Genomic DNA, 23,484 nt, shown 5'->3' with positions numbered 1-23,484 from the left:
ATCTTTATATCTAACAACAAGTAGAGCAGTAAACATTTTACATTAAAACTCTGTCATTACTGTTTTGAATGCGTGTATATACTTTATATTGTTATATTCATTCTAGGTACATATCCACTTTATTTGTTTCAGAATGGTATTACGAGTTCACTGCCCTATCTAACTGCATGGATTCTTAGTTTCCCTGTCAGTTATGTTTCCGATCTCCTTATCAAGCGGAGTATTTTGAACGTTGAGACGTCGAGGAAAATTTGCAATACCATAGGTCAATGGATTCCGGCTGCTGCATTAATCGGTCTTGCATACGTTGATAAAGAACAACCAGAAATAGCAGTTGCAGTTTTAGTAATCGCTGTTGCCAGTAATATCGCTATTTATTGTGGCCATAATATAAACCATATGGATCTTAGCCCGAATTTTGCTGGTACTTTAATGGGCATCACAAACACTATCGCTAATTTCTGCAGTATTCTGGCTCCATTGGTTCATAGCGTTATAGTTACAGATTCGGTACGTATAAACTTACTTTTATCCATTGGCGTGGCCGGGTAGAGTCCAGGGTGGGTCTGCCCCCTTCCGGATGCGTCCTTGATTGTCGATCGATACGGAATTTGGGGGCGGGGAGGGGATACAGAATCCCAAATATAAAAGGATATCTTCATCGGCCTATTAGTTTCCGAGATATCAATGAAAAACTTTCGACTAGAATAATCGTCTTGGTCGCCAAATGTCGACGTGTCGACTAGCCAGAGACGCAATGGGGAGCGAACCTGAAAATTTATACGATGCCTCATTCAAAATTTCGACGATGCGACGACTATCATACCGTTGCCGGCCGCCCTCCAACAGCCAGAAATTTATCTATCCTAACCTAACCTAACCCGAAAGCTTCGACATAAATCAAATGTGCTTAATTAAAAAAAACTATAAAGAATTTATAAAAATGTATTTTACATGGAATACCCTATAAATGCAAAAGCCGATATCACTAGAATATCAGTAGCTGCTCGACTCTCGACGATGACAGCTACTGCATACAGCGGAAACGATTGTATTAATTACATCTGTATAGGCAGAATTTTATGTATTATGTCAAAAGTTTTTAATTAATATCTCGAAAGCTAATAGCCTAACGAAAATATCATTTTATATTTGGGATCTTCTAATCTAATCTAATTCACCAATTTAATTTTGTATTAGATTAAATTCAGTTAAGTTAGGTTAAATTAATATTGGATTTTTAAGTTTCACCTGTTATGTATACTGCTTGACGGGCTTGACCATGCTGTGTTTACAGAAACCAGCTATCCCATACTGACGCATACACTGCCACGGATATGTAGGTACACGCAGAATTCACTAAACAGTAGCAACTTTCTTTTGCAAATATCTCGAAAACTAAAGCCGAGCGGTGGTTATATGTACAGGAAAAAGTTGCTCAGAATTATCATCCCAACAATATAGTAAAAAACGAGCCAAATCGGTAGTGTTGACGAGATATCGATAATTAACGGTTATATTAATATTTCAGCCGCCTTTGGGCGGCCGGCCTCGCAAGTCCAATGTCAAAATTATTGCAATTAGTAGTTAACTTTGATTTTAAGCTGACCCGTTATATGGGCGGTAGCCGGGACATGTGGTGCTGTTGACAGAAACAGTAGATAAGATTCTCTTGACGACGCACATACAGCCGCGAACGTATACGTACAGACGAAATTCAATGTAGTAGCACTCATAGTTTTTCGCGAATATCTTGTAAACTAATCTAGTCCGACATGTAGCTTATAGAAGAAAAAGGTTGCTTAAAATGATGAATTTTACAATATATTTAAAAATCATCGAAATCGGTAGGGAAATAGCTTTTCTACAAGTTCACCAAAAATTCTAACAAGGAAAGGCACGGAAGTGTCCCCCTCCGATTTTGATGAAACTTCGTACATTTGTTAAACAGATAAAAATAAGGGACACGTATTTTTTTATATCTGCTGAGACGCGACTTTAAGGGGTGAAACCACCCCTCAAAGTTTGGACCTGAAACTGTTATTTTGAAAACCAAAAGAGATACGTGAAAACTTCTAATGGGCAGATTTAATGGTTTTTTATATACAATAACATGGTGTTGACAGATTGTCAAAAATACAATTTGTTTATAACAAAAAAAATGTTTATAACATTATTTTAAAACTCATTTAAATTTATGTAATTGCGCGTACGCTTGCTGAGTCAGCGCGTGATACTTTAATCGTATCTGACGTTATACACCGATGTTATTTACCCGCATAAGTGGAAAACAACTATTTTTATAACATACAATGGTTAATTTTGTTTTGTATCGCATGATATAAAATAATTAAAGCTATACATACTCCAGGGTGGATGTATGAAATTGATAATTTAAATATGCAACAAGGAATTTGAATAACTTAAGGAACATAGTCGTGACAAAAATGATACTCTTCGAAGAAATGCTTCAAACATAAAGGCTTTCGGCACCGAGCACAAGTAATAATAACCATATGTGGTTCATTTTCAGATTGATAGTCAATACTTCTAATTGTTTATTATCTGATGTAGCTTTTCCCATATGTCCACTACAGTATCCACTCAACGAATGGAATAGTAAAGCGATTGTTTATAAAACATTTACTTTAAAGATAAAAATATCTTATAACCTTTGTGACCTTCGCTCGTATAGTCTTATAAATTTTTGTTATTTATATATGGAACTCTCACCAATCGCGCTACGACCACGTGATTTATCGTATAACAATGAGCCAGAGTACGTATATAAAATAATGAACCACGATGTCACGTATGTGGTGATGTGGCTATTATTACCTGTGCTCGGTGCCGAAAGCCTTTATGTTTGAAGCATTTCTTCGGAGAGTATCATTTTTGTCACGACCATGTTCCTTAAGTTATTCAAATTCCTTGTTTCATATTTAAATTATCAATTTCATACATCCACCCTGGAATATGTATAGCTTTAATTATTTTACATCATGCGATACAAAACAGAATTAACCATTGTATGTTATAAAAATAGTTGTTTTCCACTTATGCGGATAAATAACATCGGTGTATAACGTCAAATACGATTAAAGTATCACGCGTTGACTCAGCGGGCGTACGCGCGAGTCATAAATAATAAAAATCTGCGGAACTGTAGGAGGGAATTTCATAAACATATATATCAATGGATTTGGAATGAAATATTCTACATTTTTTGTCATTACATAAATTTAAATAAATTTAAATTTAAATTTAGGTACGTTCCCCATGAAGGACCAATATTTTTTTTCATAAAATCATTTTTTTTAAATTATTAATTTCATAAAAATACACAGTAATCATTTAATAACGTATAAAAAAGGTTTTTAAAATATTTTGTTATTAAGTATACATAAAAATAAGTTGTGCACTACTGATAACAACACTACAATTAAGGTACAATATATGTATATTGCTTTCCATATCCATCATAAACTAATAACCACGCAGCTCTTCAATTAACAAAATATTCGGAGCTATCCGTAATTAGAACAATACATAACCAGAAAATCGGTAGTGCACAACTTATTTTTATGTATACTTAATGCTGTGCCCGTTATAAGCGTTTTCTCTCCAAAGGGGGACGGGTGCTGTACCCAGCATTATGCCTAGGGTCGCGAATACTAGAAATGCTGCGCGCATTATTATATGTACTTGAAATTGTACCAAATATGGTCATCCCCACTAGTAAGCCTTGGTAAAACCAAGGTGATAAAAAGGGTAAGAGACGCCCAGAAAAGAGAGTTCGCAAAAGAAGTCAATAGAGTCTTCAGCCACACGTATCAGAACAATAAACCTATTCTCGCTACATCCGACGTACGGTGAATTCGAAATTCTTTAACCGCTCCAGAACTTAAGCATCCCACATAATCTTGTGCGCCGAGGGCACAACATTAATCATAAAATATTTTTAAAACATTTTACATACGTTATTAAATGATTATTGTGTATTCTTATAAAATTATTAATTTAAAAAAAAATGATTTTATGAAAAAAAAAAATTGAACCTGCATGGGGCACAAACCTTGCGACAAAAAGTTCCCATCCGCTTCGCAGTCGGAGACCTTACCGACTCATCCACCGACGACATTTAAAAACTACTTAATATTTTAGGAGATAAGGTGGGTAATTTCCAATTATTTACAATAACTTCACTTTCTCCATTCAGATCTCCATCCAACGAAAAAATATTAAAAATCACATAACCCACAATTATACAGGGTGTCCCGTAACGTATTTTCACCTTCTAAGGTGGTGGTAGGTGGGGTGATTCTGAACAACTTTTTCCTTTGCGAAAAAGTGGTTTGAAGCTGCCTTTTTGAATTATTAAGCAAAAACACTGACCAATCCGAGCGCGTATAGCGCGCGGGCTCAGGGACGGCAGCGTCGGCTATGAAAGCGGGGCTTGACGTAGATCGCGAACGAACGGCTCGGCACCCCACTGACATAGCACAATAAAAAAATTGAACTGGTTGAACATTTTTAGTTGTTGTTTAAAATATATACGGAATCTAATCTCTTGTCGCATATCATTATGTAAAAAAGGAAATTCTAAACATTCTAAACAACAAATAAAAATGTTTGAAATGGAATAATTAATAAAAATTTAAAAACAATTTAAATGAAACTTACCCATCCGTTCCTAAATTAACCTGCTATGCTGAAAACAGATAATTCTCACTGGGTCACTGTGTCGATCTTGAACATTCGAGGAGGGAACAAATTATGAATAACAGCTGATCTCCAGACGAGATCATTGAACCCACTCAACCACACAGTCACTATCACCTTTCACAGAATTTTCTTTCAGGTAAATAAACATTTTTATTCACTGTCACGTTACTATTGCACTGGACACAAATGAAAAACATGTAAAGCCGAGTATCCACCTGTATCAAACGCCCGTATCGTATCACCGTTCCGAACCCTTTTGAATAGGCAGACGTTGCCTCGTTGCATGCCACGGCGTGCTACGGCTCGGACAATATTTCTTCGTTTCTTGAAAGAAACTCCTATAGGCGAGAAGTTTCGATTTCCTGCATGCTGTTTCTTTATTGTAATTGTCCTAACCATATCGTGTTTGGTATCATTTTAATCAGAAAAACGTCACAAATATCTTGGTAAAAGTTTTATAAGAAAAAAATGAAAAATAACAAAGTTCAGTCATTGCATTAGTATTATCTCACAGATATATCCGATTCCAGATCATATTATCTCGAGCCTCAAGTGTCATGTTTCCACTTGACATAGCATTTCGGGCCTTCGCCTGGGTATGTTGTTTTTACGTTTCAAGTGGTTTCCGAACCTATCCTTTGTACAGCAAGAAACCAACAATTTTCGGATCGGCCCGTTCCTTCACCTCCGTATCACAGCCCAATAGAACTTTCAATACTCGGCAACGGAAAAATCTCTGGAAAATTAACATTGTCCTTTTTCAATAATCACAGAGTTTCTTATTAACATTGCTCTTTTATGTACAGCGTATCACCGAAGATAATTGATCTGTTTAAATATATTTAGACGATAAAATTTGTCTAAACTAAATTAGATTAAGTTGATAAATAATTTCATCGATTTTGAAATGAATCCAATAATACCGCAAGATTTCAAATAAATTGAAACCCAAGTGACGGCACAAAACGCTATGTCAAGTGCAAATGCATAAACCTTTCCTTCGATGCAACGGCAAAGAATCGACAAATTTTTCGGATGGGTCCGTTGCCTCCGTTCCTTTGGAACGGCACGCAGCAAAACGAAACTCCTCGCCTGTAGTGGCCGACTCCTATTGCCGAACCGTTTCTATCAAGAAACGAAGAAATATTGTCCGAGCCGTAGCACGCCGTGGCATGCAACGAGGCAACGTCTGCCTATTCAAAAGGGTTCGGAACGGTGATACGATACGGGCGTTGGATACAGGTGGATACTCGGCTTAACATTCCGCACTACTTCGTAACGTTTTCACGACGTTATTGGTCTTCCTTTCCAACTTCAAATGGGCCTGCCAGCTTGAATGTGTGAGGTCTGTTTCGCTCTTTGTCCTTTTCTATGTTCGGTGACTTCAAAGGGTCGACACGAGCCTCTCTTGGTTACTCTTGGTTACTGAGAACAGCAGATTTATGACCACGAACCATGACCTATTTCTGAATGTAGAAAAAGACAAAAAGCGAAACAGACCTCACAACATTCAAGCTGGCAGTCCCATTTGAAGTTGGAAAGGAAGATCAATAACGTCGTGAAAACGTTACGAAGTAGTTCGGAATATTACATGTTTTTCATTTGTGTCCAGTGCAATAGTAACGTGACAGTGAATAAAAATGTTTATTTACCTGAAAGAAAATTCTGTGAAAGGTGATAGTGACTGTGTGGTTGAGTGGGTTCAATGATCTCGTCTGGAGATCAGCTGTTATTCATAATTTGTTCCCTCCTCGAATGTTCAAGATCGACACAGTGACCCAGTGAGAATTATCTGTTTTCAGCATAGCAGGTTAATTTAGGAATGGATGGGTAAGTTTCATTTAAATTGTTTTTAAATTTTTATTAATTATTCCATTTCAAACATTTTTATTTGTTGTTTAGAATGTTTAGAATTTCCTTTTTTACATAATGATATGCGACAAGAGATTAGATTCCGTATATATTTTAAACAACAACTAAAAATGTTCAACCAGTTCAATTTTTTTATTGTGCTATGTCAGTGGGGTGCCGAGCCGTTCGTTCGCGATCTACGTCAAGCCCCGCTTTCATAGCCGACGCTGCCGTCCCTGAGCCCGCGCGCTATACGCGCTCGGATTGGTCAGTGTTTTTGCTTAATAATTCAAAAAGGCAGCTTCAAACCACTTTTTCGCAAAGGAAAAAGTTGTTCAGAATCACCCCACCTACCACCACCTTAGAAGGTGAAAATACGTTACGGGACACCCTGTATAATTGTGGGTTATGTGATTTTTAATATTTTTTCGTTGGATGGAGATCTGAATGGAGAAAGTGAAGTTATTGTAAATAATTGGAAATTACCCACCTTATCTCCTAAAATATTAAGTAGTTTTTAAATGTCGTCGGTGGATGAGTCGGTAAGGTCTCCGACTGCGAAGCGGATGGGAACTTTTTGTCGCAAGGTTTGTGCCCCATGCAGGTTCAATTTTTTTTTTTCATAAAATCATTTTTTTTTAAATTAATAATTTTATAAGAATACACAATAATCATTTAATAACGTATGTAAAATGTTTTAAAAATATTTTATGATTAATGTTGTGCCCTCGGCGCACAAGATTATGTGGGATGCTTAAGTTCTGGAGCGGTTAAAGAATTTCGAATTCACCGTACGTCGGATGTAGCGAGAATAGGTTTATTGTTCTGATACGTGTGGCTGAAGACTCTATTGACTTCTTTTGCGAACTCTCTTTTCTGGGCGTCTCTTACCCTTTTTATCACCTTGGTTTTACCAAGGCTTACTAGTGGGGATGACCATATTTGGTACAATTTCAAGTACATATAATAATGCGCGCAGCATTTCTAGTATTCGCGACCCTAGGCATAATGCTGGGTACAGCACCCGTCCCCCTTTGGAGAGAAAACGCTTATAACGGGCACAGCATTAAGTATACATAAAAATAAGTTGTGCACTACCGATTTTCTGGTTATGTATTGTTCTAATTACGGATAGCTCCGAATATTTTGTTAATTGAAGAGCTGCGTGGTTATTAGTTTATGATGGATATGGAAAGCAATATACATATATTGTACCTTAATTGTAGTGTTGTTATCAGTAGTGCACAACTTATTTTTATGTATACTTAATAACAAAATATTTTAAAAACCTTTTTTATACGTTATTAAATGATTACTGTGTATTTTTATGAAATTAATAATTTAAAAAAAATGATTTTATGAAAAAAAATATTGGTCCTTCATCTGGAACGTACCTGCGACAAAATAGTTTCCAGCGACTTCGCAGTCGGAGACCTTACCGCCTTTTTTCTTTTTAACAGTGCGTTTATTGTCAATAAATAATATATACAGGTACGATAATCCTAAACGCACAAAGGGAATAACAAGCACTATACAGGCGATATAAGATCAGAGGTTCCTTCGTGGAGCACGCACAATCTGTACAAGGGAGTAATACTGGTTGCACTTATTGCTACGTGTATCATACTAAGCTTAAGTAGCTATGTGAACCTGGCACCCGACTTTTGAAAAATTAACTTTTTTTTGGAAAATGGTAGTATATCGTTTGTAGTTGATTGTAGTAAAAATAGTTTCGGATGTAGTTGGATCAATTAATAAATAAACAAATTTGAAAAATTGACCCGCACCCGACATTGAGATATTTCAAATCGGATTTTCCATGTGATAGAGAATCGTTTGTAGTTTATTGTAGTAAAAAAAGTTTCGTTTTTAGTTGAATAGTTTAAAAGTTATGAGCAATTGTTTATCCGCGTAAGAGGTAACTTCATCAATTTTCAAGATTTTTGAAATCGGTCTTTTCCATGTGATTCAGTCGTTTGTAGCTAATTGTAGTAAAAACAGTTTCGTTTGTAGTTGAATAGTTTAAAAGTTACAGCCGATTGTTTATACTCCGAAGAGGTAACTTTATCAATTTTCAATATTTTTAAAATCCGTCTTTTCCATCTGATTCAGAATCGCTTGTAGTTGATTGTAGTGATTTTTCTTTCGTTTCTTTTCATTTTTTTCATACGTTATTAAAACTTTTAAACTATTCAACTACAAACGAAAGGAAAATCACTACAAACAACTACAAACGATTCTGAACCAGGTGGAAAAGACGGATTTCAAAAATATTAAAAATTGACGAAGTTGGCTGATGGGTATAAACAATCACCTATAACTTTTAAACTATTCAACTACAAACGAATCGGAAATCACTACAATCAACTACAAACGATTCCCTATCACATGGAAAAGACGGATTTTAAAAATATTAAAAATTGACGGAGTTGGCTGATACGTATAAACAATCACCTATAACTTTTTAACGATTCAACTACAAACGAAACTTTTTTACTATAATCAACTACAAACGAAACTTTTTTTACTACAATCAACTACAAACGATATACTACCATTTTCCAAAAAAAAAAGTTAATTTTTTAAAAGTCGGGTGCCAGGTTCACATAGCCAGCTTAAGTGCTTATACGTTTAATATACATACAGGGTGTCCAACGACTACGTCAACAACCGAAGAGGGATGATTAACAAGGTGATTCTAAACAACTTTTTCCTTTGCCAAAATGTTGATTAAGGCTTCGTTTTCGAGTTATTATCAAAAAACACTGGCCAATCAGAACGCGCCTTTAGCGCGGGCCGAACTACGAGTGTTGAGTTTGCTCTGCGTTCAAGCCGTGGTTGTGCTCCCGTGGTTCGGCCCGCGCTAAAGGCGCGCTCTGATTGGCCAGTGTTTTTTGTTAATAACTCGAAAACGAAGCCTTAATCAACATTTTGGCAAAGGATGAAATTGTTTACAATCACCTTGTCAATCATCCCTCTTCGGTTGTTGACATAGTCGTTGGACACCCTGTATATAAATGTACATAGAAAAATGGCAGAAAAACTACGTAATCTGTGTTTGGTTAAGACGTGGGGAGGGGTTAGGTTTGTTGACATAAATTTTATTATCTGAAATATGCTAGTGTTAGGATATGGTGATTGGGACATATAGTGATCAAAAGAAATATGTTAAAGCTACTAGTATCTCTTGATATTTCATCTGTGCTTGTAGTTATACGGCATTTTGGGATCGTCGAAGCTTATGTTTCTATCGTAGGAAATTGTTTTGTCATAGGTTTTTCTGAATGCGTGGTAGATTAATGGAACATTTTTGAAGTTTTGTAAGTATCCCTCACTGTCTAGATAAATGAATGCTTCGGGTGGTATGTATCCTGTTTTCATCGTTTTTGTAAAGTACATCGGATTTGGGTAGGCTGAACAGAATATGTGGCTATTGGAGGTTATTTTATGGATATTGGCCCAATGGTTTCTGATTAATTTTAACAGAAATAAGTTTATTCTGATGAGGTTGGCTTCTTCGTAGAGTTTGTAGTTGCTTATCCGTTTTGTGAAGTTCGATTCTGGTGAACGGTATCTGTTGAGGCAGGCTCAGATGCATTTCCTTTCGAAGACTCGAAGTTTCTCCATAGTTCCTAGGCTGATGTTGAACCAGATGGGGCAGCCATACGTTAAGATGGATCGGATGAAGAGCTTGTAACACAAAATTTTTATGCCTTTATCTAGTTCTTTGGAGTAGAATAATTTTTTGTGGTTTATAAAGGCCTTTTGTGCGTTATTTATTTGTATGTCTATGTGTTGGTTGTAATTTAATTTAAAGTCTAAGTGTATTCCTAGATAACGGACAACGTCTTTATGCGGGATGTTGGTCTTCGGGTTTTGGTTATCGTGTATGTGGAATTTGCCTGCGTGTTTGCGTACATTGCTATTGGCGTCTGATATGGAGGATATGTAAGGTCTGAACAGGATTGTTTCGCATTTGTTTATATTTATCATTAGTTTCCAGGTGTTAAAGTAATTTTGAATTTTGATAAAGATTTTCTGTAGTAGGAATTGTAATTTAGAGACTTTATTGTGCCGGAGGTAGATTAGGAGGTCATCCGCGAAAGCAATTGCTTTTCGAGCGTTACCGCTATTCAGATCATACAGATGCAGTAGGTTACTAATGAATATGTTAAATAAAATCGGAGAGTTTACTGTGCCCTGTTGCAGACCGTTTGTAATTTTGAAACCTTTATTAGATACGCATTGACCGTTAGCGACATAGAATTTCTTGTTATGCAACATGTTCCAAATGATTTTTATTAGGTGTATCGGGAAATGTTTTTTCAGGAGTTTGTAATTTTGAAAGCTTTACTAGATACGCATTGACCGTTAGCGAAAAATGTTTTTTCAGGAGTTTAAAAAAGAGACCGTCTAGTCAAACGGTGTCGAAGGCTTTTTCTAGATCGATAAATATTCCGCCTACGCAATCACTTGCGTTTCTGGCCCAACAAATATCTAAGGTGAATTTAGTGATCGCATGAATTGTGGAATGTTTATGACGAAAGCCGAGTTGTGTGTGCGGTATAATTTCCTTGGATTTGCAGAAGTGCACGATTGCATTATTTATTGCTGTTTCAAAAACTTTATAGATGTTAGGGAGAATACTTATCGGACGATAGCTATTAGGATCGCTACTATCCTTGCCTATCTTTTTGATTGTTATTAATTTGGCTGTTTTCCGAATTTCGGGGAAGTATGATGCGTTTAGACAATTATTGAAAATAATGGCGTAGTAATAGATGTAACGTTGTGGGGGGTGTTTTAGAGCTAAGTTAGGGATACCATTAAAGCTGGCGGATTTTTTATTATTCAGTGTTTTGAATGTATTTTGGAGGGTGTTATAGGAAATGAAATACTTCGGGAGGGATGATGTTTTTGTCAGGGTTCTCTGCAGTGTTTGTCGTTGTGAACGTGCATAGTGTGGTGTTGTTTTCAATTTCTTGTTGGAAGGCGTTTATTCTCTATCTTACTATGTTGCTATGCTGCTCTCTGCCCAAGTGCTGGTTTTCCGAGTGTGCTGCTTCGAAATGTGCTCCTATGATGTCTAGCTTGTTTTGTGTGTCCGTAATTAGTATTTTGTCGTCTGTGTCTCGGGGCAGGTGGTTAGGATCAAGGTTTGCTTTTTGGAAGCGATCTATTTTGGCTAGGGGAATTTTCAGTGTCTATTTCGATACTGTCTTTTGTTTTAAATAGGCTATTTAGTGAGGGGAACATTTCGCGAGGGTTACGAACTGACAATAAGATTTTGTTGATTTTATTTTTCCAGTGGTTGCTCACGCTTTCTTGGAATGCTTTTTTAATTTAGTATCTTATTTTCGATAGTGCTTTTTTTAGTGTACTTATTGTAGGCGTTGAGTGGACGGGACGAAAGGGTTCGTCTCCCCGGACGCCTTGAGTTCGGGCCGGGGACGCTAGGTGGCGGCGAGATGATCGGTGTTCTCCCGCAAGCGCTCGCCCGACATGCCGTTCGGATATATATAAGTTCCGAATAGCGCTACGATAGGTGTCTGGGGCAGGGATCGTCTGTTGTTAGCCCCACTGACGAGTCTGACAGACAATCCCGAGACGAAACGCCTTTTCCTCCCCGCTCCTACATTATCAAGGGTTCGTTTGATGTTTTGTGCTCGTGATAGTCTGTTAATTTGTGTGATTAGGTGAATTTTTTGTTTGCGTAGCTTTTTAATTTTGGGTGTTAGGTATTTGTCAGTCGAGTTGAAGTTGTTTTCTATGCCCGGCACTGCGAGGTTAATTGTATTGCGTTCATCTTATCTATGTAATTATCTATTTCGTCGTTAGTGAGGTTCCTGTCGTTAGGTATGTCTGTGTCGTCGTTTTCGGTCAAAAAGGTTTCGTACTTTGCCCAGTCGGCTTTGTTAAAGTTTTATCTTATGTTGGGGGTCTTCGAACACAAAATAATCGGTCGAAGATATGGAAACGGTCATTATGGAGGCTCTGTGGCCACTGTCGTATTGAAAGCATTTTAGTAGGTTCCGAGCAGGTATATTGAGGAAATTAATAATAGGAAAAGGTCGATGAATGCACCGCTTTTTGGATACGAAGGGACTGCTGTTCTGTAGAGGGATGTTCTATAGGTGATTTGGTTTTCGAGAAGCCATTTGTTTAACGACATTCCTCAGCTATTGTTTATTGTGTTTCCCCAGATGAGGTGTTTGGCGTTCAGGTCTCCAGCGAGCAAATAATATTTATTCGATTTGTGTAATTCCAAGGAGTTGAATAAGGCTTTAAATTCCATCATGAATTCTTTTTTGCTATTACCGGACGCGTAACCTGCTATTAGATAAAGTATGCAGTTATTTTGAATTTTGATTTCTAAAATTGTGGATTCAAGGCATACGCTGTTTCAGACGCTACTTATTGTTAGTTGAATGTTCCTAAATGTTATGTCTTTCCGAATCAATATTCCTGTGCCTTCCGCTTGTTTCAAGTTTACCCTGTCTCTTCTGATGAATTGGTAATCTTTAAAAAATACTTTATGCCCTTCTTTCGTTCGTTAATTTGAATTATGTTGAGCTCGCGGAGCAGCAATTCATTGATTGTATTTCTGTGCGGTTTTGGATGCATTTTAGATGTCGATATCGAGTGCTTCAACTATAATATTTATTCTGTTGGTATTTGCGGAGATGCTTTCTGATAGTCGTTCGATTTGGGGGTTGATTGTGGTTGTGATGATGATTTTGATCTCTTCTAAGAGCGATGTGTGTGGTGTGCAATTAGTGTTTAGTTGAAGGGGCGTTTGTGCCGGTTGTTGGGTTGTGTTTTTGCTTGCGTTGGGATTGTTAGCAACAATTGCGCTAAAAGATAAGTTAGGCCTTACTAATTTGTTGATTAATTTTACTTTAATTTCATTTTCTAATTTTAATAGCTGCTTTTTTTCCTCTATTTTCTGTTTGATTTCGGTAACTTTAGGGCATCCTCTGTATGACGCGGGGTGCCCGAATTGTTTGCAGTTAACGCAGTAAGGTTGAGTGTCTGCCGAATTAGAACGCGGGTACTCTCCTGGGTTGTGCGGTTCGTTAGATTTAACGTACCTATAACTTAAATTGCAGTTGAGCGCAACATGACCAATACGTTGGCACCTCTTAACAGTCTTTTTTATCAATTTTTCCCACAATACTAGGAAGTGGAGCAATTTTTTAAACTTTTAATAGGTTGTCGGTTTTACTATCTTGGGTTGTTTGGACCAAGTAAATAAGGAAGTTTCTGCCTTCTTTGAGGGATCGCTGGATTGTGAATTTCTTAACTGATTTAAATTCTACATTTTCTACCTTTTTATTTTTTAGGTGCTCTAGAACTGTTTCAGGTTCGAAGTTTCCTTCGAGGTTTTTTAGAAGGATTGTGGTTGGTTTTTCCTGTTTCGGAGTGTACATGAAAAATTCTATTTCGTTTGTTTTTAGGGTGTTGCATGCTAATTTGTGTAAAGCTACGCTATCCACGTGTAGAAGGTGTTTTTTCACAGTAATAAATAAGCATGTCTAGAATATTCTAGAATTTTTTCAGATTTTTTGCAAAATGTTAAATAGGAGAAATATGGCAAAAACGGTAATTTCTATCTTACCCTATAACAACCCTGCCAGTTGAGGTACAGGGTTGAAACTTGGTGTACCATGGTTTTTTGGGATAAGCTATCGAGTGGTGCGTTGCTAAGTAAAATCGGCTCAAAGGTACTTTTGACCATCTTATCCTGCTATACCCTTTCAAGATTTTAGAATTTCATAATTCTAAATATCTAAAATTTAAGAATTCAGAAATTCTAGAATTCCAAAGTTGAAAAATTCTAAAATTCTAAAGTTGAAAAACCCTAAAATATTAAGATTTACAATCCTGCCACAAAACAATATGTAGGTAATGTAATTAAAAACAATATATACGATACATATTCTTATTATTTGAAACTAACAAAATGTATTAATTAATATTCTGATTAAGTTAGATTTAACCCTTTCATGGACGTGAGAAAGTAAAAATTTCAACATAAAGAATATTAAGTTAAATATATATTGACTTCAATAAAATCAATTCATTCTTTTTTGTACTCTTTTGCAATTAGGGTTGGTATATGTTATAATTACCAAATCCAATGTTTTGTACTTTGAAACTGCATGTATTAATGACTTCAATTCATGGGAAAAACAATTTCCACCGCCTACGAAAGGGTTAAAGATGATGGTAATTTATATCGCCCACTCCAAACAATGATCCTAGTTGCGCCAATGCTTTTGATATGATTTCGAATTTTTTATATTTTTTATATACTCATCAATAATTTGTTAATAGAAGATTATGAAAATGTAGTAAAAGTAAACGATAATTGCTTCTTATATTCTTTTTATTTTTTAGACTGATCTGTCGCAATGGAAGAGTATTTTTTTCTTATCAGCTATAATATACATAGTCGGAAATTTATTATTTATCTTATTTGGTACAAGTACAATTCAACCATGGAATGATCCCCAGAATAAAATAAAAAACTCATCTTCGAATACAGTAGATACATCATCAATGGAAAATGAATATGTAAGAGAAAAAGGAGAGACACGTAAAGATAATAAAAATACAGACATAGAAAGAGATTCATAGTACCATGACAATAAAATAAGTAACATTATGAAAATCATTACAACTATCATAAGTACAGTAACATTTCTACTGCCCAAAATAAGGAATTATTGATTATGTAGTTGCTGTAATATGACTAAAAAGTATACAGATTTCCCTATTTCTTATTCATTAATATGAATATTATATCTATTCATTCAAACTTTTGAGTAGGTAAAAAATGTTTTAAAAGTGTGATGATTGTATATAAATGTTTATGTATTATATTTAATACTAATAATGTGTGTATTATATTTAATATTTATTATAAAAATGTAACATAATGAGTAAATATTACTTCGTTAGAACTTTATAGAAAATGTTTGTGTCATTATATTTCAAATATATTATTCTTTCTTTTGATGTTGTTTAGACATAGATTTCAAAATTGTTTGCATGAGATAAATTGTACATAAAATTGTTAATAATAATGTGGTATAAGTTACTGTAGGTAAAATCATTGTATCACCAGCTGGTATTACCCATACATGTTCTGTATGCTATAAAATAAAAATATATTCCTATTCAGAATCATTAAAAGAATATCTTTATCATTAATGCAATTTAATATATACCATAATGTAGGGAATTTCTCTCCATTTGGGTATAAGTTTTGTACATGGAGAACATAGATCTATCTTAGAAATTCTGTATTCCTTAATCCTTTTTCTACATCCTAAAAGTAATTTGGGTTTTGGTAAAGTGATATTCACGTATCTATTATTTTTACTGGCATATTGATAGCGTTGATGTACTGGTAGTTTCATAATACATTGTATATCATTTAAAAACGAACAAACAGTAACTTTCTGAATTTCTGCTTTTTCACTGAACACGTCAATATTGGTTTCTCCAATCAAACAAGCTGTATTCTGAAAAAGAGGCAGAAAGATTTAATAATTAAATTCTAATTCTTTAAAAACTGAAGTATAAAGTAAGTGTCAACTGTAATGAATCATTGCTTCTGCTTGAATTGATTTGTATAGTAAAATATACTTTTGTACTATTAACTTACAACTCTGAGCCTTCTTAAATTACTTAATTCATTAACATTGACGTACAAACCAGATGGAAGTTCCAAATAAATAGAAACATAACATCCCAATATTTGATTATCGAAATTTATTTGATATTTTAAGGACCTGTAAATAATTTTTTTAAAAATAAATTCAACATATTATGAAATATAATTTAGCAGTGTTATCTGAATCTCCATTATCCATTCTATTCAAATTTATGCTATTTATTTATATAATTGAGTAGACAATGATGGCAGAATAAAATATACCTCTCCTCTTATGTCAAACTTACAAAGGTGCAAATTTTCACTTTTTGAGTTAAAATGTATGCATTGGCATAATTAGATAAGGACAGAGCTGAGTTTGGTCCACTAAAAATGTGAACTTGCCCCCTTACCATTCTGAAATTCTGAAGTTCTAAAATTCCAAGGTTCTAAGATTGAGGAATTATAAAATTTAAAAATTCCAAAATTTTTTAATTCTAGAATTCTAAGATTCTAAGGTTCCAAGGTTCTTAAATTTCATAATAATGGTTCTGAAAATCCATAATGCTGTCTCAAATTCCAAAATACAACACACTGCATATGAATTACGTTAAAGTAAATATTTATTACTGCAAGAAAATTTGAAATCATAATAAATATTTAGAATAGGTTATTACTTAAAAATACTTATAGGTACATGTCATTTTCAAATAATTTTAACTAAAAGGTTACAGTTTTTTCTGTTAAAAAGGTTGAGCCGATACTTATAACGTAATTTTATTAAATTACTTTGGACGCTATCTGATATAATTAAAATGGATTGCAAGTCTTAATTAACTTAATGTAAGTTCTTATATTGTTTCTTTATTTCTTATTCATCTTCATTAATATCAGTTCAGTATATTTAAAAACAACATAAACATATATACCTAAATTTGCTGCTCATACATTGTTTTATAGCTTTTGTTCTAATTGGAAATCATATTTCCTTATTCATATATAGTGATAATAATACTTAGAGAGATTATTTTTTAAACTATAATATTGATTAATTTGAATACTAACAATAAGTGAAATATTGTTTGAAATATTTATTTCATATTACAAGTACACACAGTATGTATTTTTTAACAAGAACTGGTAATAGTTATTTGAAATGAATATTTTTTTCATTGTACACATAATGAAATATTAGAGTATTAGTTTCATGAAGTCATACCTGATGTATTGTTCATTCTCATATATAAATTAACACAGTGAATGCCACTGTGAAAATGGCCATTTGTTATATGACTTATTGAAGCTCTAAATATTAAGAATAAAAATAGCTAATTTTCAAATTTCAAGCTCTCTATTTACCATTTTACATTATGTGTACCATAACAATATTCCTTAAATAATGTTTTTCTATTGTTTTCTTTTAATTATTCAAATATGTGTAATTTGCAGTATCTGTTACCAGTGATCGCCATGGCATTCAACGTGTTAAATTCTCTTTACCAAATAACTGTTAATATGTCCTGCCATTCATAATTGTTCTATGCACTTTTAATACATAATAATAATGAAACATAATATATGAAATAATCAATGCAAGTTCAGAAGCATAAAAGAATTATTTCTACTACATTTTAAGAAAATTATTATCCCAAATTATAGTTCCAATTCGTAGAGAAATTCACATGTGTAATTATAAATTTCCAAATACTATCTTATTTAATTAAAAGTATTTCAATTACTATTTCCAATACATTTTGCTTAAAACTTATCTAGCTCTGACTGTTACTCACATAAAAAGTATTGAAGGTCAGTAAAATATAGAGAAAAAATATTCCAGACACTATCTAAGATATTAGGTGCTACAAAGTTCAAATAAAATAATATTTGAATTTCTTTTGTCAAATATGATCAGAATATATATGGAACGGTTAATAATTATAGATCTCCCAAAGAAAACTTTAGTTAAAATAAATATTTGAATCAAAGTGCAATATATAATGGAACTAAATACAAAATCTACAATAATATTATTACTACATGAAACACTGAATACAAATTATAGTAGAATTAAACAACACCAGACAATATTTTAGTTAACACTAAAGGGACCCTGTGTAACCCATACAAAAATCATAGTTACAACAATAAATGAATTGATTTACTTTGTAGTAAATCGCATTCATTGATTGTAGAATCTATCAAATTATGATTAAACTAAATAATGGAGATTCTGTGTACAATATTTTACTATACCTAACCTATGAAATCCTTCTCCTTCTATTCTTGATACAACATTAGCGTTTATCGTTTCACAAATTGTAGTTTGTAAGATTGTAAAACAAACTAAATTAACTTTCATGAAATATTTTTGGATACGACTTAATGGCATTTCTTAAAACAATAATAAAAGATAATGAACGGTTTGTGTTCACGTAAGAACAGACCTTTCGTCCAATACGTTTTCGTTCATCCTTGACATGTTGGCTCTTGATTAGTTTTATCGTTAGTCACAGAACTCCGTTGCGATTCTCACCTACATGAGGCTAGCCGGCGGAAATAATAAAATATGATTATTTTTAATTTTTCTTACAATTAGTGTATTTCATTTGTAAATCATTTGTGATTGATTGTGAGTCTATTTTTAACGTTTGTGACAAATTAGTTCTTTTGTAATTAGCAATTTTATTTCAATCATGATGTCAGCCGAAACTTTTTAGTAATTTTTTATAATAAACAGATTTTGTTATAACTGATAACCGTAATTGACTGGAATTACGTTTATTAATTATTTCATTTCAATCATTTTTATTTGTTGTTTAGAATCTTTAGAATTTCCTTTTTTACATTATGACAGGTGTTGCGATCCTCCCCGGTTTAAAAGAATATAGATGCGAAACATGATGTGAATCAGGCTGTATGAACTATGAACTAGCTTGTAAAGACAGTTGAATGAGGAAATTGAAGCGCGTTAAATTTGAATTATAAAAGAAAATCAATTTTGCGTTATCAAATTGTTATCAAGGATTCCTTATCAGTAGCTCGTTTAGAAGAAGAAAATCGACTTATCGTTATCAAAATGTTTATCAAGGACTAAATTAATGAGCGTTGCTAATGGCAATTTACTTAACGATCAGTAGCTATAAATAAGGGATCCTTCCAGAAAATTTCGTCCTTTATTCTTTGTAAACGATTAAGAGAAGAGCACGTATAAAACATTAATTTACAATTCAATTTATTGTTCTCGTTCAAATATATTAAAGTTAAAGTTAAACGTTAATAAAAGTTCAGTTCATTTTTTAAATAGTTTAAAGTTAGTTTTCTTTTTCTTTAAAATTATTATCGTGAGCAGAGTGCTTTAGCGCTCCACGGGCGGCTAATCCACGATCCTTGGATTTGAAAATCCCTAGAAGAACGAAGAATCGCGCAACAAAATTGGTGACAGCGGTGGGTTCTTCAAAATTCGTGGGAAAGTCAGATACGTTTCCCCTGATTTCGCCGGCTCACTTGAGGGTAGAAGACTAGAAGATAATATTCCAATTGAAAGTGCAACCTCTCTCTCTTGGTTTTTTTGCACGTTTTCCCAAGAGGTGAAGGTGAATACCGGAGAAGGGTGATTTTGGTGGTCGTGCAAGTTATTCCCCAGAATCACATGCACTGCCCGCTGACGCTGATTTGGACATCAGGACCTTTGCTGACCCCGAACATCAGGACCTTTGCTGACGTTGGACATCGAGGATTCTTGCTGACTCTGGATATCGAGGACCCGTGCTGACCCTGGACAACGAAGAATTTGCTGACTTAGACCTTCATCTTCAGGAGAAGACAACCACGAACACAAGCTTTTCGTAAATACTATTTATTAAATTTAGTTAAAGTTAACAAGATGATGCGTAAATTTAGAATACAAAAATTGAAATTGTTGAGGAAAAAGCGTAGGGCTGTTTTATGTAGTTTAAAAGATTTCGAGAGTGAAGATATGACGCCCGAAATGTTACAACCATCATCTGTAGATTCGTCAGAGTTACATTCAATTAGCTCTTCTGGCTCTTCCGTGATTACTGCTGTCGAATCAAATTCGATAAATTCGTCCTCTAATATATCGTCAAAGACTGCTCCTGAGTCTTACCTTTCACTTTCTTTAGTGAAGGATCTGGTTCCACAATTTGATGGGAAGACCGGCTCTTTGACCGAGTTTATAAAGGAATGCAAATTGATAAATTCGAGAGTAAAGCCTAAGGATAGAGCGGGCCTTTTATTTTTAATTCGAGGGAAAATTGCGGGGCATACCAAAATGATACTTTCGAATCATTGTGAACCTAATACTTTGGAAGAATTGATAAGTTTGTTAAAGAAAGTTTATTCACGAACATTTAACATGCATAGGATTAACGAGGAGTTTATGGGGTTGAAACAAGGAGTAAATGATACAATCGAAATTTTTGGTTCGCGAGTTAGTAAAATTTTAAGTACAAGAATTGAAGTGGCAAAAGATAAGTATAATTCAGAACAGTTAAGCGGAGTAGTTGATTTACTAAATAATACGGCGAAAGCTACATTTATTAATGGCCTACAGAACAAAATGTTAAGAATTGTATTAAAGGATAAAGACAGTCACGAGATACCGGATTTTGGAACGATAATAGACATAGCACGAAGGTTGGAATCGGAAACGATGGAAGGTCAAGGAGCTGGATCCCCATCACCCCTGTCACTCTCATCTTCACAGCCTCTTAGTGCAAAAATTTGTAAGGTAGAGGAGACTGTTTCTGTTGATCGGCGATGTTATCATTGCAATAAAGTTGGGCATTTTCAAAATCATTGTCCACAAATTCGAAGAATGCGACGAGGTCCCTTAAATTACGAGTGGAATAGGTGTCATTATTGTAGGAAAACCGGGCATGTGGAAGCACGTTGTTTTAAAAAACAAAATCAAAGCTTACATCAGTCTCAGGAAGAGTCTTCTCGAAATTATCAGTCTCAGGAAGAATCTTCTCGAAATTTAAACTCCAAGGGTGTTCCACGCCAGGGAGCAGCGTGGGGCAAACCTTGGATTGCTTGCTCCAAACCCAATCAATCTGTAGTCAAACCAAAGTGAGAGGCACAGGGCAGTCTCCAGTAATTAAATTAGTCCATAGTTGTTTTAGTGAAGGGTTTGCTAATTTCCTCGTCGACACTGGTTCCCAGTTAAATTTAATAAAAAGTAAAGCCTTAATTCCTAGTGTGAAGGTAAATGCGGAGGTTGTTTATAATCTTTCTGGAATCGGTTCAGGAGAGGTGCTTACCTGTGGTGAAGTTAACATTCAGGTTCGTAATGTTGATGTGAAGTTCCAGCTTGTTCAAAATGATTTTCCAGTTGCTGAAGTAGGAATTTTAGGGATGCCATTTTTAGAAAATCAGAATGTGATATTGAGATTTGGAGAAGATAAGCCAAACAGTCTTCAGCTTGATAATGAATTATTTCTTCTCTCGTCATCTTCTTTTAAATTACCTCCTCGCATGAAAACACTCATAACTGTCCCAGTAAAGAAACCTGAAATTAAAGAAGGCTATATTAGGAAAATAATAACTGAACCAGGTGTTTATATAGGAGAGGCTTTGGTTGTTCAGCAAAACGGGTTTGCAAAAATTTTCGCAATTAATACAACTCCAAATGGTATTGAAATAACAATACCACCAGTTGAATTAGAAGCATTCACTGAAAGTTTACCTTTACCTCGTTCATCTGTTGATTTAAAGGAAGATCGAGCGAAAGTTGAGGCTCAACGGTTAGTCAAAATAGTTAAACTTCTTGAGTTGGATGATTTAAATGAAATTGAACGTGCTAGTATTTTAGAAATCATAAATGAATTTCCTTATCAATTTTATTTACCAACAGAAAAATTGGGTTCAACAAATGCACTTCATCATACAATTTTAACAACAGATGAGATTCCAATAAATACAAAACAATATCGTTTTCCTCCGATTCATAAGGAGGAGATTCAAAAACAGGTCACTTCAATGCTTGAAAATAATGTAATTCAGTCATCTGCCTCTCCTTATAATTCACCGGTTTGGGTGGTTCCAAAGAAACCAGGTCCTTCTGGTAAACCACGTTGGCGTATGGTTATTGATTATCGAAAGTTAAATGAAAAAACAATTAGTGACGCCTATCCGCTTCCCAATATTACCGATATATTAGATCAACTTGGAGCAGCCAAGTATTTCAGCATTCTTGATCTGGCATCAGGTTTTCATCAGATCCCCATGGATCCCAAATCCAAGCAAAAAACCGCTTTTTCAACTCCTTATGGACATTATGAATTTAATAAAATGCCTTTTGGTCTTAAGAATGCCCCAGCCACGTTTCAAAGGTGCATGGATTTGGTTTTGTCGGGGTTACAAGGAGTGGAACTTTTTGTTTATATAGACGACATTGTTATTTACGCTGATTCTTTAGAGGAACATTCTCGAAAATTAAAAACTCTAATGGCACGATTACAAAACGCGGGTTTGGCTTTGCAGCCCGAAAAATGCAGGTTTCTTCGACATGAAATCGTTTATTTGGGTCATGTAATTTCCTCAGAAGGTGTAAAGCCGGATCCCGGGAAGATTAGTGCAGTAAAGTTGTTTCCTCTTCCAAAAACTAAGAAAAATGTCAAACAATTTTTGGGTTTGGTTGGATATTACCGTCGTTTTATCCCACAGATGGCAAAAATTGCTAAACCGTTAACTAACCTCTTAAAAATTGATGTGCCTTTTGTTTGGGATGATGTTACTCAAGCCGCTTTTGAGAAGTTGCGTGACATAATTTGTTCAGAGCCATTACTCCAATTTCCAAATTTCAAACAACCATTCCTTGTGACTTCGGATGCCTCAGCTTATGCAGTGGGAGCTGTTTTGAGTCAGGGGTCGATTGGAAAGGATCTTCCTATTGCTTATGCTTCACGGATTTTAAATGGTGCAGAGATCAATTATTCTACAATAGAAAAGGAATTATTGGGTATTATTTTTGCTGTAGAGCATTTTCGCCCATATTTGTATGGACATCGGTTCACCATAATAACTGACCATCGACCATTGGTTTGGTTACATAATGTAAAGGATCCAACGACCCGAATAATGAGATGGCGAATTAAATTAAATGAATACGATTATGATATAGTTTACAAACCTGGAAAAATAAACTCAAATGCTGATGCGTTATCCCGCAATCCGCCAGATCTTTCTCAGGTGGAACAAGCTTCTCTTTTCTTCAATAACACTCA

The 23,484-nt window shown here is 34.7% G+C and overlaps 2 protein-coding genes and 1 long non-coding RNA gene across 8 annotated transcripts in view; 1 reads left to right on the top strand and 2 right to left on the bottom strand.

The window, feature by feature from the left end:
• The window catches only part of LOC117611249 (uncharacterized), a 63,235-nt gene extending 60,317 nt beyond the window's left edge, over positions 1-2,918 (bottom strand). For all 3 annotated transcript variants that reach the window (XR_004583107.2, XR_004583105.2, XR_004583106.2), the window contains exons 1-2: positions 1,252-2,918; positions 527-770 (exon numbers count right to left, since the gene is read on the bottom strand). This is a non-coding gene — a long non-coding RNA (uncharacterized LOC117611249). The remainder of the gene's footprint in view (positions 1-526; positions 771-1,251) is intronic.
• Positions 1-15,365, top strand: part of LOC117611247 (putative inorganic phosphate cotransporter) — a 66,711-nt gene extending 51,346 nt beyond the window's left edge. Inside the window, exons 6-8 of one of the 2 annotated variants that reach the window (XM_034339180.2) lie at positions 133-510; positions 1,298-1,343; positions 14,977-15,116. In XM_034339180.2, the coding sequence (XP_034195071.1) occupies positions 133-510; positions 1,298-1,318 (399 nt within the window). In that variant the 3' untranslated portion in view covers positions 1,319-1,343; positions 14,977-15,116. Of the gene's footprint in view, positions 1-132; positions 511-1,297; positions 1,344-14,976 lie in introns of both variants that reach the window. The other variant, XM_034339179.2, reaches the window with a different exon arrangement.
• Positions 15,366-15,428: 63 nt separating this feature from the next.
• Positions 15,429-18,891, bottom strand: LOC117611248 (GPI alpha-1,4-mannosyltransferase I, stabilizing subunit). Of its 3 annotated transcripts, none has more exons than XM_034339182.2 (4): positions 18,496-18,891; positions 16,250-16,376; positions 15,810-16,106; positions 15,429-15,734 (listed from the first exon to the last, which is right to left on the bottom strand). In XM_034339182.2, the coding sequence occupies exons 1-4, from the start codon at positions 18,624-18,626 to the stop codon at positions 15,582-15,584; spliced, it is 708 nt and encodes a 235-aa protein (XP_034195073.1). In that variant the 5' UTR covers positions 18,627-18,891; the 3' UTR covers positions 15,429-15,581. The 3 variants fall into 3 exon arrangements, with proteins under 3 accessions (XP_034195073.1, XP_034195075.1, XP_034195076.1); XM_034339184.2 differs by having other exon boundaries at positions 18,682-18,770; XM_034339185.2 differs by lacking the exon at positions 18,496-18,891 and adding an exon at positions 18,028-18,441.
• Between the last annotated feature and the right edge of the window lie 4,593 nt (positions 18,892-23,484).

Source organism: Osmia lignaria, chromosome 15 (assembly GCF_051020975.1).
Source record: "Osmia lignaria lignaria isolate PbOS001 chromosome 15, iyOsmLign1, whole genome shotgun sequence".
Taxonomy (NCBI): domain Eukaryota; kingdom Metazoa; phylum Arthropoda; class Insecta; order Hymenoptera; family Megachilidae; genus Osmia; species Osmia lignaria.
This window is presented reverse-complemented; position numbering and strand designations above follow the sequence as displayed.

Bases quoted from the DNA above. Each gene is read 5' to 3' on its own strand.
- LOC117611248 (XM_034339182.2), bottom strand. From the start codon at position 18,626: ATGCCATTAAGTCGTATCCAAAAATATTTCATGAAAGTTAATTTAGTT. The intron at 16,377-18,495 runs GTTAGGTATAGT...AATTATTTACAG, and splicing joins GAAGGAGAAGGATTTCATAG to GTCCTTAAAATATCAAATAA. The intron at 16,107-16,249 runs GTAAGTTAATAG...CCTCTTTTTCAG, and splicing joins ATTTAAGAAGGCTCAGAGTT to AATACAGCTTGTTTGATTGG.